Source organism: Pezoporus occidentalis, unplaced genomic scaffold (assembly GCF_034315485.1).
Source record: "Pezoporus occidentalis ecotype Australia unplaced genomic scaffold, CSIRO_AGI_Poc_V1 ctg250, whole genome shotgun sequence".
Lineage (NCBI taxonomy): Eukaryota > Metazoa > Chordata > Aves > Psittaciformes > Psittacidae > Pezoporus > Pezoporus occidentalis.
The window spans coordinates 970,955-984,270 of NW_026914395.1; the positions used below are offsets into that span (position 1 = coordinate 970,955).

At 52.1% G+C, this 13,316-nt stretch overlaps 1 protein-coding gene across 3 annotated transcripts in view; it reads right to left on the bottom strand.

Annotated features, from left to right (window-relative positions):
* Window positions 1-13,316, bottom strand: part of PTDSS2 (phosphatidylserine synthase 2) — a 38,812-nt gene that overhangs the window by 25,237 nt on the left and 259 nt on the right. The window contains exons 1-2 of one of the 3 annotated variants that reach the window (XM_062623332.1): window positions 11,991-12,131; window positions 4,765-4,866 (exon numbers count right to left, since the gene is read on the bottom strand). In XM_062623332.1, coding sequence (XP_062479316.1) covers window positions 4,765-4,866; window positions 11,991-12,001 — 113 coding nt within the window. In that variant the 5' untranslated portion in view covers window positions 12,002-12,131. Of the gene's footprint in view, window positions 1-4,764; window positions 4,867-6,451; window positions 6,472-11,990; window positions 12,132-13,316 lie in introns of those variants that run through there. The other 2 variants (XM_062623333.1, XM_062623331.1) reach the window with 2 other exon arrangements.

Sequence of the window (13,316 nt, forward strand, 5' to 3'; positions counted from 1 at the left end):
CTCGCTTCCTGACACTGGGAGCACAACAGAATTCCCTGCTGAATCAGTGAAGAGAGTCCCATCAGGAGTCTCAGAGCTGAAGCTGCTGACAGCTTTCAGCTGATCTCGGATAATGAGAATATTCTGCATCTTGAGGCTGTATTTAGAAATACTGGAGTACAAATTTACACATCCACAGAGTCTGCATTCTGTGTCATGCAACTATACGTGTCTGCTCACAATCACTGCATGAACCAGGACGTCCAGGATCACTGCTTTAGTCCTTGCAAGGGTAACTTCCCCCAAGCTGGAGATGACCTGAATCTAAACCACCCCAGGAACTGAATTCTGTTCCCTTTCCTAACATCCGCTGAGGCAAACAGCAGCTCTGCTGGGATCAGCTGCAGTTCCAGCTGGAGGAGTTCACTTTTCCCTCTGGTAACTGAGCATCCCTCAGCTGCCTCCTCACACAGCTCTTTCAAAGCCTGCCCAGCAGCCTAACCTGCTGGTTTAGTGCAACTCCAGGTAAGAGATCCTCTGGGATTTGAGAGGGGTTTCTCCAAACTACCCCTGCAAGCAGCCCGATGGCCACGGCAAATGAATCTTCTGGAGCAGCACACTGGGAATCATGGAATGGTTTGGTCTGGAGAGGACCTTAAAGCTCCTCCAGCTCCAACCCCTGCCACAGGCAGGGACCCCTTCCACTGGAGCAGCTCGCTCCAAGCCCCTGTGTCCAACCTGGCCTTGAGCACTGCCAGGGATGGGGCAGCCACAGCTTCTCTGGGCACCCTGTGCCAACGCCTCAGCACCCTCACAGGGAAGAGCTTCTGCCTTATCTCCAACCTGAACTTCCCCTGTTTCCATTTGAACCCATTACCCTTTGTCTTGTCACTCCAGTCCCTAATGAAGAGTCCCTCTCCAGCATCCTTGTACCCCCTTCAGACACTGGAAGCTGCTCTGAGGTCTCCACGCAGCTTCTCTTCTCCAGGCTCAACAGCCCCAGTGTTCTCAGCCTGGCTCCATAGTGGAGGTGCTCCAGGCCCGGATAATCCTGTGGTGGCCTCCTGTTTTGGAAGACACTAAAGAGCAAAGTGTGCTACAAAACTTACTTTAGCACTGAACCAAACAAGAAAAGAAGAGCACAGCAAGAGTTGCAGTAGCACACAGCAGCTGTTGTTTGTGTCGGTGGAGGAGTCGATTCAGAGGCACAAGACAATGGATCCTGTCTATGAGCATCTGTCTATCGCTCTTTGTTCATGGTGTCTAATGCGGCAGCTCCCACCGCTGCTCCCTCCCTGCTGCAGGGCAGCAGCACGAGTGGTGCCATTCCCCAGTGGTACCACAAGCTGCACACGAGGTGCAGCCTCCTCCTCACCTTGTCATCTCGGTGGGTGCTCAGCCACAGGAGCTGGAGGGCATCAGCTCACGAACAGCCCTCGGTCCGTTACCACGCTGAGCAGTGAGCTGCTCCTACCAAAAACGTGTGTGAAAAGGCACCTTAAAGAGCGAGCGTTTCATGGTTTGAAATTCAATGCACAACCCACTGCACACAGGACTTCTTAAACCTGGATGTGGTTTTATATGGGAAAACATGAACCCCTTCCCCCAGAACCTCTGCACAGCGCTCAAGGTATCAGGGAGATGTGGATTTGTTCCACAGCCACTCTATGCACAGGGGGTGGCTGAATATGCACTTGGCTGCCCTCAGAGCTGGAGCTCAATCCTGTCAGCTCCTCCTGGGTGCTGAAGGGTGGTTGTCAGAGGGGCTGGACTATTCCAAGGCTGCTCTGAACGCTGCAGAACTGTGTGAGTAAGAAGTCTCACTGATGATACAGGCTTTGATGCAACATCTCTTTGGCTATGAAGTGAATTCCCAAGCGCCTTTACAAGAGAGGCAACCTGACTGCACGCACCACACGATCCCACCAACACCTCTGGGCATGATCCCAGTGAACTCAGACTGGATTCACAGCTGGAACATTTCTAGAAACCCTACCATAAAAACCTAACCCTCCTTCCCTTGCCCTGACACGCCGCAGGGAGGGAAATGGCACCAAATGGCAGCATGTGAACAGACACATGTATAAATCCTGCCTATAGACACCACACCCCATGATCTCACAGGTTCATGCTCCGATTTGTTCCTTGTCCATCATTTAAGCTGATGACTTGTTGCACAAATCCCATCACCCACCCTGCCCTCAGCTCCTTCCTGAAGAGAATGGAGGAAGAGACTTTTATAGGGGAGAAGCTGGGACCTCAGCTCACTCCTTGCTGCTTTAGTGAGCCCAGGAACCACAGCAACAGCAGCTAGCAAAGCACTCGTGTATTTACTCCAAGGTGATGCTCTGCTCTAAGCACCTAATGCAGTTCACAGGCATTTGGGCACCTCCCAGCAAGAGCTCGAAGTCAAAGGAGGTTCAAGCCTTTGTGACCATGTATTTAGAGTGTGCACTTCAGGCCAGTGCACTGCTCCACTGTCACTGTGCAGAGCTTGGAAATAAAAGAGCATGACAGCTACAGACCCTGCTCACTGGTAATAAACCCACTGCTGTTCATTAAGCAGGACAGCATCACCATGAAGTATCTGCACACGGGGACAGCCTCACACTGGCCAAGGGTTTAGATCAACCCACACGACAGCTCTACATGAAGACTGAGCAAGATCACAGGCTAGGATAAGGGATTTTAAGCCATGGAAGTCATAGGCAACAACCCATGCAAGCTGGGGATATGGATCTACTTCTGCATGTTGTGACCATCTTACTCCTGCTCTGAAATGCCTCTCCTTGTCCAAATACACACTTAAAGAGCCACATAAAACTGGTCAGGAACAATGAGATGTAAGAGAGCAGCAGGCACCCGGATGCTAAATAGGAGAATAGCTGGGACATGAGGTGAGCTGGAATCCTTCACACTTGATGGTGCTAAACTTGGCTTAGCCCCTACCTCAAAGACCTTAGAAAAGAGACTCAGTGGAGATCAGAGAGGAGTTCACTGAAAACTGAGTGTAAGGAGTGTGTGGACACAGACTCTGCCATCCCTTCTGTAAATCAGGGCCAAGGCAGAGCTTAGGAAAGGCCCACAGGACTCGTGTTATGTCTGCACTGATCTCAGCTTGGAAGAAGCAATGATCTGCAGTTAACTGCTGTCTCTGAATTCACCATGCAGCTTGGCTGGCTGTGGCAACAGCACAAGGGTGAAGCCTGAGTGGAAACAGAGACATAGCCTTCAAAACCAATAACAAAAAACAACATTTGGAAGACCATAATCAGTTCTCAGCATGCTGCTTTTCAAGTAGTTTTGCATCTAGATACTGCAGGCAGCATTCCACAACCAGCACTGCAGAAGGCATCGAAGAGCATGCATAGAATCATAGAATAGAATCCCAGCCTGGTTTGGGTTGAAGGGAGCTTAAAGCTCATCCAGCTCCAACCCTTGCTACAGGCAAGGACCCCTTCCACTGGAGCAGCTTGCTCCAAGCCCCTGTGTCCAACCTGGCCTTGAGCACTGCCAGGGATGGGGCAGCCACAGCTTCTCTGGGCACCCTGTGCCAGCGCCTCAGCACCCTCGCAGGGAAGAGCTTCTGCCTAAGAGCTCAGCTCAGTTTCCCCTCGGGCAGGTTCAAGCCATTCCCCTTGGCCTGTCCCTGCAGGCCCTTGGCCAAAGCCCCTCTCCAGAACCTGGAGAGAGACACTCACTGCTGCTGCCTGGTATGACGCTGTTAAACAGATTTTAACAACTGGGCACATTATTCCCTCCACTGAACATGCCAAAAGCACCCTGTATTTCATGAAAGAAAGGTTAATCTGCTGCTTAATCTTCTCTGGTTTGTTTTTATTAAAGCAGTAAAGGCTCTAATCCCAATAGTAAGATATTCCACTGAGTCACCTCAGATCTGTATTACTGCCCACCGATGTGTCATCACTTCTCTTCCAGCTTTTCCCCTTCTTTACTTGAGCTGCCGCTGCAGGGAATGTCACAGCTCCATCCGGTCCCTGGGCTCACTGGGACTAAGATGGCATTTGTGCCCCCCAAAGCCTTGCAGAAGCTTTCCCAGCTCCAAGCAGGGCACACACGGTGTTCAACTTGTTCCATTCCATGCCCTCAAGTGAAAATGCAAACCCTCAGCTCAGCACAAGTGTGAGTTACGTGTGCCACATCTATTGTGTAAGTGGCAGAGCAACAAGCAAGGTTAGCTCAGGAAATAGCCCAATTCCTGCATCTCCAGGACAATGAATGCTGGAATCTGAGTCACTTCAGAAAATGTGAAAAATACCAAGAAACCCTTTAATAGCAAGGGTTGTAGCTAACAGAGTGTTGTAGTTAAGAAACCAGAATGATTTCCGTGCTGACAGCAAGGATGCTTTGGAGTCTGTAAGCATCCCCTGCATCTTTAAGATACGCTTAGCTTTTTAGAAGACCTCTTTTCTTCCCACTTTGGGTTCCCTGCTGTATTTCTTTAAAAAGAGGAGAAATTCAATCACATTAGGGTAGGTCACCTTATACTGGAGCAGGCTGCTCCAAGCCATGTCCAGCCTGGCCACTCACTGCTACGGGAGTGAGTGCCACTGACCTGATTAGAAATGAAGCTCACGGAGCAGCAGCAGAGCAGCTTAGACTTACACTTGGTTGTCACTATCTAAGGTTGAGCCCTTAAAACAGCTTAATGCAAAGGACACCTGAGGTGGCTTATGCCCAAGGTAAGAGCGTGTACAGTGAGCTGTTCATGCAGCTGCCCTCCTGTAAAACACACCTCACAGGAAGCCCTTCTCAAGCATTTACCTCTTTGTGTTGTAGGCTGTGTCTTGAGGTGTTTCTTCAAGCAGGGTCACGTAGCCCAGCGCGCACGTGAGGATGAAGAGGACTGTTAAGGTATGAGCTCTCCTACAATGCAGAGGACAGAAAATTGGCATCAGAAAGCAGAAGAACTTCGATCCATCAGTGAAGCCTCAGCCAGCCCAGCACACACACAGTGCTCCACAGCACTAAAGCTGTTTTATGGATTGCACAGCACAGAAAGCAGGGTTTTCAATGGCACTAAATTTAGTTCCCAGCCCATTGTGCACTCGCACCGACAGGAGCCTGCCACAAGGACAGGTCTTGCCCATGTTCCCCTTGAGCCTGGAGTTGAGGAGGACTTGGGCAGACGCTTGCCAAGTGACCAAGAGCAGCTTGGAAAGCCCAGCACCACCTGTGCTAACAGAGATCCAAACCCATCAGGTCCCTCTCCTGCTTTGTCAGGTATGGACCTGGCAGTGCTGCTGCCCCGCTCCTTCCAGGCCAGGTAATAAAAACTGCAGCACACTAACAATGGAACAGAAGGGAATTCACTCCAGCCATGGGAATTGTGCCTTACAAGGAAAAGCAGCCATTAAACCCCCCCTTTTCTGAATGGGACCAGTTGCAATTGGAAGAATTGTGAAGCTGCCTCTAGATGCCTTACTTCCTGTAGATCGGGGTTTCATCCCAGCTTGGATCTGAAGGGCAGGTACAGACTCACGGCTAGAAGTGGGTGCCCACAGAACCAGAGGTTTGTACTTGCAGAACCAGAGGTTGGTGCCCTCAGAACCACATGCAGCTATCTCTGCACAAGGGGTTTCTGCTGAACCAGCTCTGCCGTGCCAGCCAAGCTCCCAGCAAAGCCTGGGGGTTGCTGATCCAGGCTGTTAAAGCGTGCAGCCGGATGGTGTAACACACTGGTACAGGCATACTGCTGCTGCGTGTGCAGCCACAAGCTCTCACTCCCCCACCCGAGGGAAGCTCACACTGATTTGGGTAAAGCATTTGGGTGTGAAAGAGCCAAGTACCCACAGTCACACCAGGAGTGAAGAGGGGAACTCACTGCAGCCAGCTGATACCACACACATGCACCTACTGACTACAACACACACTGTTCCTACACTGCTCTGGCTGCACTGCCTTTAATTTCAAGGTGAACACCCCTTCCCTAATGAGAAGCCATTTATTGTTGAGTGGAAAACTTCTCTGACCTCAGCTCAGAAGCATGGGAAGTCTTAAATGGCCATTTACGATCAAACCGTTCAGACACAAGTCTGTTTTAGAGGTCTACACAACATCTCTTTATACAAGCAACTAAACACAAGTATAAAGCATCAAGCTCAGAGAACTGAAAAACGGAATGAAAACGACTGTGATGGATATTTGTACGTACTGGTTCTATTTACATTTTCTTTTTATATTCTACTGGAATAAAAGCTAGCATTACATTTCCATTTTATACCAAAAGACCAAAGTTTGTACATGTCGTACACTGCTCAATAAACCAGAGCTCACTGAGGACTGCCAAGCAGCCCACTGACCTACCTTCAAACTCCAACGCCAGTAACCCGCCTAGAACTGCTCTGAAAGTGAAGGTAAGCACTACTGTGAGCTACATTTTCTGCCTAATCCCACGCACAGCCACTACTCCCAGTATCCTTTTAATCCCACTGGAAGACACATGCAATACCTCATAAGCAGATGCAATCCTCTTCTGCCACTGCTGGAAAGGTGCTGGGTGTTTAACACTCTCCTCCCTGGCAGTCCCCAGGACACACACTAACCAGCTCCAGAGGGAAAGCAAGAGGGCCTCCGAGCATTCCCAAAGTGAGGAAAGAATCAACGTGTCCAAAAGCCTCCAAATCCCAAGGTGGCTTCACAGGACAAGCTTCCTGCTCCACGGACGCATCCTGCCCTGGCCGAGCCGCCCCGGATGCTGAAGCCCAGGTGATTCACACTTCACATACCTCACATTCACCAAGAGCCACGTGAGGAGGAGCCTGCTTGGAAACCTGCGGGAGCTGAACATCTGAAACCCCAGCCTCTGAACGGAGGCACCGCACCGGGGCCAGACGGGATGCTCGAATTCATCTACATCAGAGCATGCCCTTGCTCGTTGCATTTACACATGTATGCAATACAAAACCAACCTGTATGCTGATCAGAAACAAAGCTCACGGTAAATGCAAGGCTCTGCACTGCATTTTACCTGGTTTATTTTAACTGTCTTGAAACTAGTACCTAAGAGGCTACTAAACTAAACCTAGAAACGCTGACTTCCACCCGATCATTTCACCTCCTGAACACCCAGATGAAGTCAATGACCTTTTCAACGCATTCAGCATCGCGTAAATTGCCAAAACTTCAGTTGTGAGCATGTCCTCACTCAGACAAACACATCTAGAAACCTGCCTAGTAGAGCAACGATGGCCTGCTTCCATCCACCCTTGGGGGGCATTGGCAGCAAAGCACGTGGTCAGTGTTGGAGCACGTCATGGGTGCTGTTTTCCTTTATTACTGGTGCCGCAACCATCAGCTTGGAACTCGGGAGGCTCCTCTGTTTCATGGGGAACAAGAGGCTCTGCATCTCCTCATGTTCCTTTCAGCTCAGTTCTCACCTCCAACTGAAGCCAGATTCTCTTGCAGCAAGTGTTACTCACAGAATCAGAGCAGTTTGTGCTGGAAGGGACCGAGACCTCATCTCAGTCTCCCCTCAGGCAGGTTCAAGCCATTCCCCTTGGCCTGTCCCTACAGGCCCTTGTCCCAAGCCCCTCTCCAGGTTTCCTGTGGCCCCTTTAGGCACTGGAGCTGCTCTCAGGTCTCCCCTTCAGGAGCCTTCTCTTCTCCAGGCTGCCCCAGCCCAGCTCTCTCAGCCTGGCTCCAGAGCAGAGCTGCTCCAGCCCTCGCAGCAGCTCCGTGGCCTCCTCTGGCCTCGCTCCAACAGCTCCAGGTCCCTCTGGTGCAAATGTCTTTTCAGCGTAGCATGAAGTCCAGAAGCCACAATGAAAGCTCTTCTCCATCAGTTTGCTTTCTGGGAAGAGCACGTTGGCAGCTCCAACCAGGAAACTGCAAGTGTGACAGTGATGAGAGCTGCCAGAGGCAGCAGAGCATCACACAACCTACCTGCCACAGGAACAAAGGGAGGAGGGGAGGGGAGGGGAGGGAAAGGGCAAGTAGCCACAGGTACACAGGGTGTCCTCCACAGCTGAGCGTGAAAGTAGAAATCCACATCACCTGGAACAAGGCAAGAAGCGAAGCAGTTACAGCAGCCACAGAGGGAACAGAAACACGAGGGAAGCTGGGAGGAATGAACCTGCAGGAAGGCTTGGTTCTGTCTCCACACACTTACAATAACCCAGCAGCAAACAGCACACACTAAGCACAGCCCATGTGGGCCAGCACTGCAGGGGTCAGCTTTCCTGCACCAGCATTTCCCTGTCCTTCTACACCTCCCCTCTGCCTCTCTCCTCGTTTAAACCCTGGGGCATCCAAGTGAAATAACACAGGTTTCCCTGTCACCGACACCAGCATCCCAAGGGAAGCGATGTCCCCCGGTGAAACCAATCCTGCACACTCCTGCCACGCTGAGCCTCTGAGTTCACCACTTGCATTGCTTGTGGTAGTGGGGCCTGCCTTTGCCTGCCCCTCACAAGCACCCCCAGAACCTTGCATTGAATCCCACCACGTTTTCCCATGTTCTCCTTAAAAATTCCTGGAGCGTGCTTACAGAAAAGGCACCGATGCAGGACCACAGATCCAACCAGGTGGGAAAGAGCCCTTCAAGCTCCTCCAGTCCAACCACTGCCCAGCACTGCCAAGGCCACCACTGCCCCATGGCACTGGGGCCTCGTCTCCACGCTGTGTGAGCACTTGCAGGGCCGGTGCCTGCAGCCCTGCCCTGGGCAGCCTGTTCCAATGCCTGAGCACCCTCTGGGGCAGGAATTGTTCCTCAGCTCCATCTGAACCCCCCCGGCTCCATCCTGCTCACACCACCCTCAAGAGACGCCCACCCTGCCTGTGACAAGGGTCAAACACTGGGTGCTGACAGCGAGAGATGAGCCTGGCTGGGTTCACACCTGCAGGGCCCTCCTGAGCACAGCACGGGGGGGGACGCAGCGGGGCCCTGGCCCCACGTGCCTCAGCCAGGGCAGCTCTGCCCCGGTTGGATGCTGAGGAGTGAGCCAGCAAACAGAGCAGAGCCTCTGCAGTGGAATGACACGGGATGCTTCCCATGAGCATGAGGAACGCTGCCTTGGAAGGGCTGCAGCCAACCCAGCCTCTGCCACCTTGGACATCTCCGGTCTCCCTGAGCCTCAAGGTCCTCTCCAGCCCTCAGCACTCCGGGATTCCCAATGCTGTATTTCCAAACCCGGCTGCTCTGCATGCACGGATCCTCATTCCCAATGGAGCGTCCCTGTGCTGGCCATCGGGAAGGATTTCTCACAAGCCCAAATAAACCAAAGCACCCAGGCAGAGGCCCTTTCCTTGCTGCATGCTCCATGCTCTTTGCACCGACCAGGCGGAAGGAATTCCTACAAGGCTGTATTAGCCCATAGAGAGTCTCCCACCACCCCTTCCCTGGGTTTTTCCTTATCTCCCTTTTTAACTTAAACTCCCTGAGCTGCACAGGTCTCTGCCGTCACACTAGAACGTCGTGACCAACACCACAGCCACATGATGGCAATGCAGAGACAGGACACATTAATAACCAGCAGAGGACACGAAAGGTAATTACATTCAAATTAAAGTATAGCTTGGCAAAAGCAACTAAGGCAGAGTCACATCGTAATGTGGCGATAAAGACCTGCCTGGCAGCTCCCAACACCTCTAAATCAAGACCGGATGCCTTGCTGCAAGGCTTGGGTTAAAGACAGGCTCTGAAATGCACCCGGCAATGAGGGGCACACAGCTATTAGGAGGGAAGCACTCGCAATGTCTAACTGGGTGATCCCGACTGGGTAACCCAAGGCTGGGCTGGCATGGAACACCCCAGACCCCCCCCCGGCCTCGTGCTGCCTCTCACTGGCTGCCGGGAGGGGAGGAACGTTTGCTCTTCTCTGCAGGAGGGTTGCAGCACACCCCTGCATCAACCACTGACCGCGCTGCTCGGGGCAGACAAAGCAAGCCACCCTCTCTGCAGGCAGGCACCCACCTCCTCCCTGGCTTTAGGCATCTGCCACAGCCCCTGCTCACGGTAACAAACCCAGCCTTCACTGGACTCGCTTCCACACAGCAAAGTCCCATAGCAGAGACCTCTAACACATCAGCACCCGCTCTTGTGCGGGTTACAGAAGCAAAGCCACAGGGATGCTGTAGAGTGCTCGGGGGGGGGGGGGGCATTTAACAACCCAAACCAACCAGCCCAGGGCCTTTCCCATGCTAGCTCAGGAAAAACATCAGATCCACTGTGCTCACCCCATACAAAAACTGCGTCAACATCTCGGCCACAAAGAGCCCCTTTGTTTGTGCTCACAAGCTGATTCTGGAAGCAGACAGGCAAGAAACAATCAAAGGTACTGGGAACAACAGGGAACTGCCCAGAGCGCAGCCTGCCAGGCAGGCCTGGCATTCCCAGCTCCTGACAGCTGGGATCGATGCTTGGAAACGAGTTCAGGGATAAAGGTACAGAAACCACCAACGTGCTCCATAAAGCTCCTGCCTGGTCCTTTCCCAGTGACACAAGAGCTGTCAGGACACACTGGCTGAGCAGTCCCACCTCACAGCTCAAACACAGGATTGCCCAGCTTCAAGAGATCGAGATTGAATATGAATTATATAGCATTTAACTTGTCATTCCAAGTTCAGGCATTATATATGCAGATATTATATCGCATGTAGCTTGTTATTCCAAGTTTATGCATTAGATATAGAGATATTATATAGCATGTAACTTGTCATTCCAAGGTTAGGCATTATACATGTAGATATTATATCGCATGTAACTTGTCATTCCAAGTTTATGCATTAGATATATAGATATTATACAGCATGTAACTTGTCATTCCAAGTTTATGCATTAGATATATAGATATTATATCGCATGTAACTTGTTATTCCAAGTTTATGCATTAGATATATAGATATTATATAGCATGTAACTTGTCATTCCAAGGTTAGGCATTATATATGTAGATATTATATAGCATGTAACTTGTCATTCCAAGGTTAGGGATTATAGATACAGATATTATATAGCACGTAACTTGTCACTCCAAGGTTAGGTATTATAGATACAGATATTACATAGCACGTAACTTGTCATTCCAAGTTAGGTATTATAGATACAGATATTATATAGCACGTAACTTGTCATTCCAAGTTAGGTATTATAGATACAGATATTATATAGCACGTAACTTGTCATTCCAAGTTAGGTATTATAGATACAGATATTATATAGCACATAACTTGTCATTCCAAGTTTTAGCAGGAGTTACATGGAGCAGGGACCTGAAGCACCACTTTTGCCCAAGGATTGCACTTACAGCAGCAGAATTCCCTTTGCAAACTGAATCACTTCTGGAATGATTCCTGACGGCGTCTACAAGTCCCGGGCTCCTGAATCTGCCAAACTGAGCTACGTGAGAAACCTTATCCCAGCTTCTGAACTTCAGAGGGAAAAGGCATTTTCCACACTTCAGAGACAGAGGGCACCTACTCCCTTCCGCTCCCGTTTTCCCTGAGCACCTCTGAACACACAGCACAAGAGGAATCCCAGGGCCACAGGGATAAATCCTTCCACTGCATAAGCTCCATTCTCAGCCCCTGTCAGAACCGAGTCACTACCAAGGAGTTCCTCACACACTCGGGGCTCTCGGGCACGGGTCTAAAGGAACAGCAGGAGAAGCCCGGAACCTCTGACAAGCTTTAAGCTGCTGCTGCCCGCACGAGGGACACGCACTGCTGGGGGAAAGCAAGCAGACAGACGAGCTAAGGGACAAGCTGCTGACACCCGTGTCCTCGCTGCCCTCGGGAAGGGACGAGCTGGCAAAGGGGAAGCTCCTCGGGGCACGCACTCGGCCCTGCAGAAGAACTGTTCATGGGGGTAAATGAGCCTCACATACAGCCTCCGAGGCCAAACCTTCACAGGGGGCAGACGGCCCCACAACAGCAGGGAGGTGCAAGGAGGGGAGGTCACACAATAAACCCAGCATCGGGTGTTTTTAAGGCACCACAAGACACCAGACAAGAGCCACCTCAGCCAGGCAGGAAGAAAAGGACCATTTTACCCATTTTCCATTTATAAGGAGGCTCCACTCCGCAGGCTCGGCAGGATCCAGGTACTCAGCAGCCTACATGTGCCAACGCTAACGGGTGCTCCAAGAAAGCTCCTCTTCCCTCAAGACAAGGATGTCCTCGGCGGCACCTCCGTATGTCAGACTTGTGCAGAGCCCCCCCTGCGACCCAGCAGCATCCCAGTGCTCCTTTGCAGTGTGCACTAGCAGAACTAACACCCAGAACCAGCAGCTTCATCCACATCAACACCCTCTGCTCCACTTGTGCCCAGGCAGGCAGGGAGAGAGCCAAGCACCCTCCCCCTGCTGCTCCTTAATGTCAAACTGGAGCCAAATCACATCGCCCTCAGCTCATGTTCCAACAAGGGACCTCAGTGACAGCCTGGCCGCCTTAGGCAGGGAGGACGTGAGGTTAACACGCACAGGAAACCTCTGCATGCGTACACACGTGTGCTGAAGGGCATTCCTGCAACAGCTCCAGCAAAGATGGGGCTTAGAAGCGCTTTTCCAGGTACAAGCACATCCCCTCCTCCGAGGATGGAGTTTAACAAAGCACTGTTTTACCCCATGGCCTAACAAACAGTCACGGCCTCCGCATGGAGCATGCCCCAGGACCATACAGAACCCCTGACCAGCAGGGCTTTAGCACAGCCGGAGCGCTCTACAGGGCTACAGGAAAGAACCGGGCAGCAAAAGGCTTCTTCCAAGGCTGAGGGAAGGGGGAAAAGGTGGAGCCCATATAAATGATCACAGAATCAACCAGGTGGGAAAAGAGCTTCAAGCTCATCCAGTCCAAGCCTTAACCAGCACTGCCAAGGCCACCCCCAACCCATGGCACTGAGGCCTCGTCTCCTCGGTGTGTGAACACTTGCAGGGCCGGTGCCTGCAGCCCTGCCCTGGGCAGCCTGTTCCAATGCCTGAGCACCCTCTGGGGCAGGAATTGTTCCTCAGCTCCATCTAAACCTGCCCTGGTGCAGCTTGAGGCCGTTTCCTCTTGTCCCATCCCTTGTTCCTTGGGAGCAGAGCCCAGCCCCTCCTGGCTCCATCCTCCTCTCAGGCAGTTGTAGGCAGCCATCAGGTCCCCCCTGAGCCTTCTCTTCTCCACACTGAACCCCCCAGCTCCCTCAGCCCTTCCCCATCCCGCCTGGGCTCCAGGCCGGGCTCTGGCCCCGCTCCAGCACCTCAACAGCGCGGGACGATGCCCACAAGGGAACAGGGCTCAGCAGGGCGGGCTCGGCACAGCCCGGGGGCCCCGCTGGGGAGGGAACCCGCGGCGGTGCCGCTGCCACGCTCGGTCCGGCGGAGCAGCCGGAGCAGCAC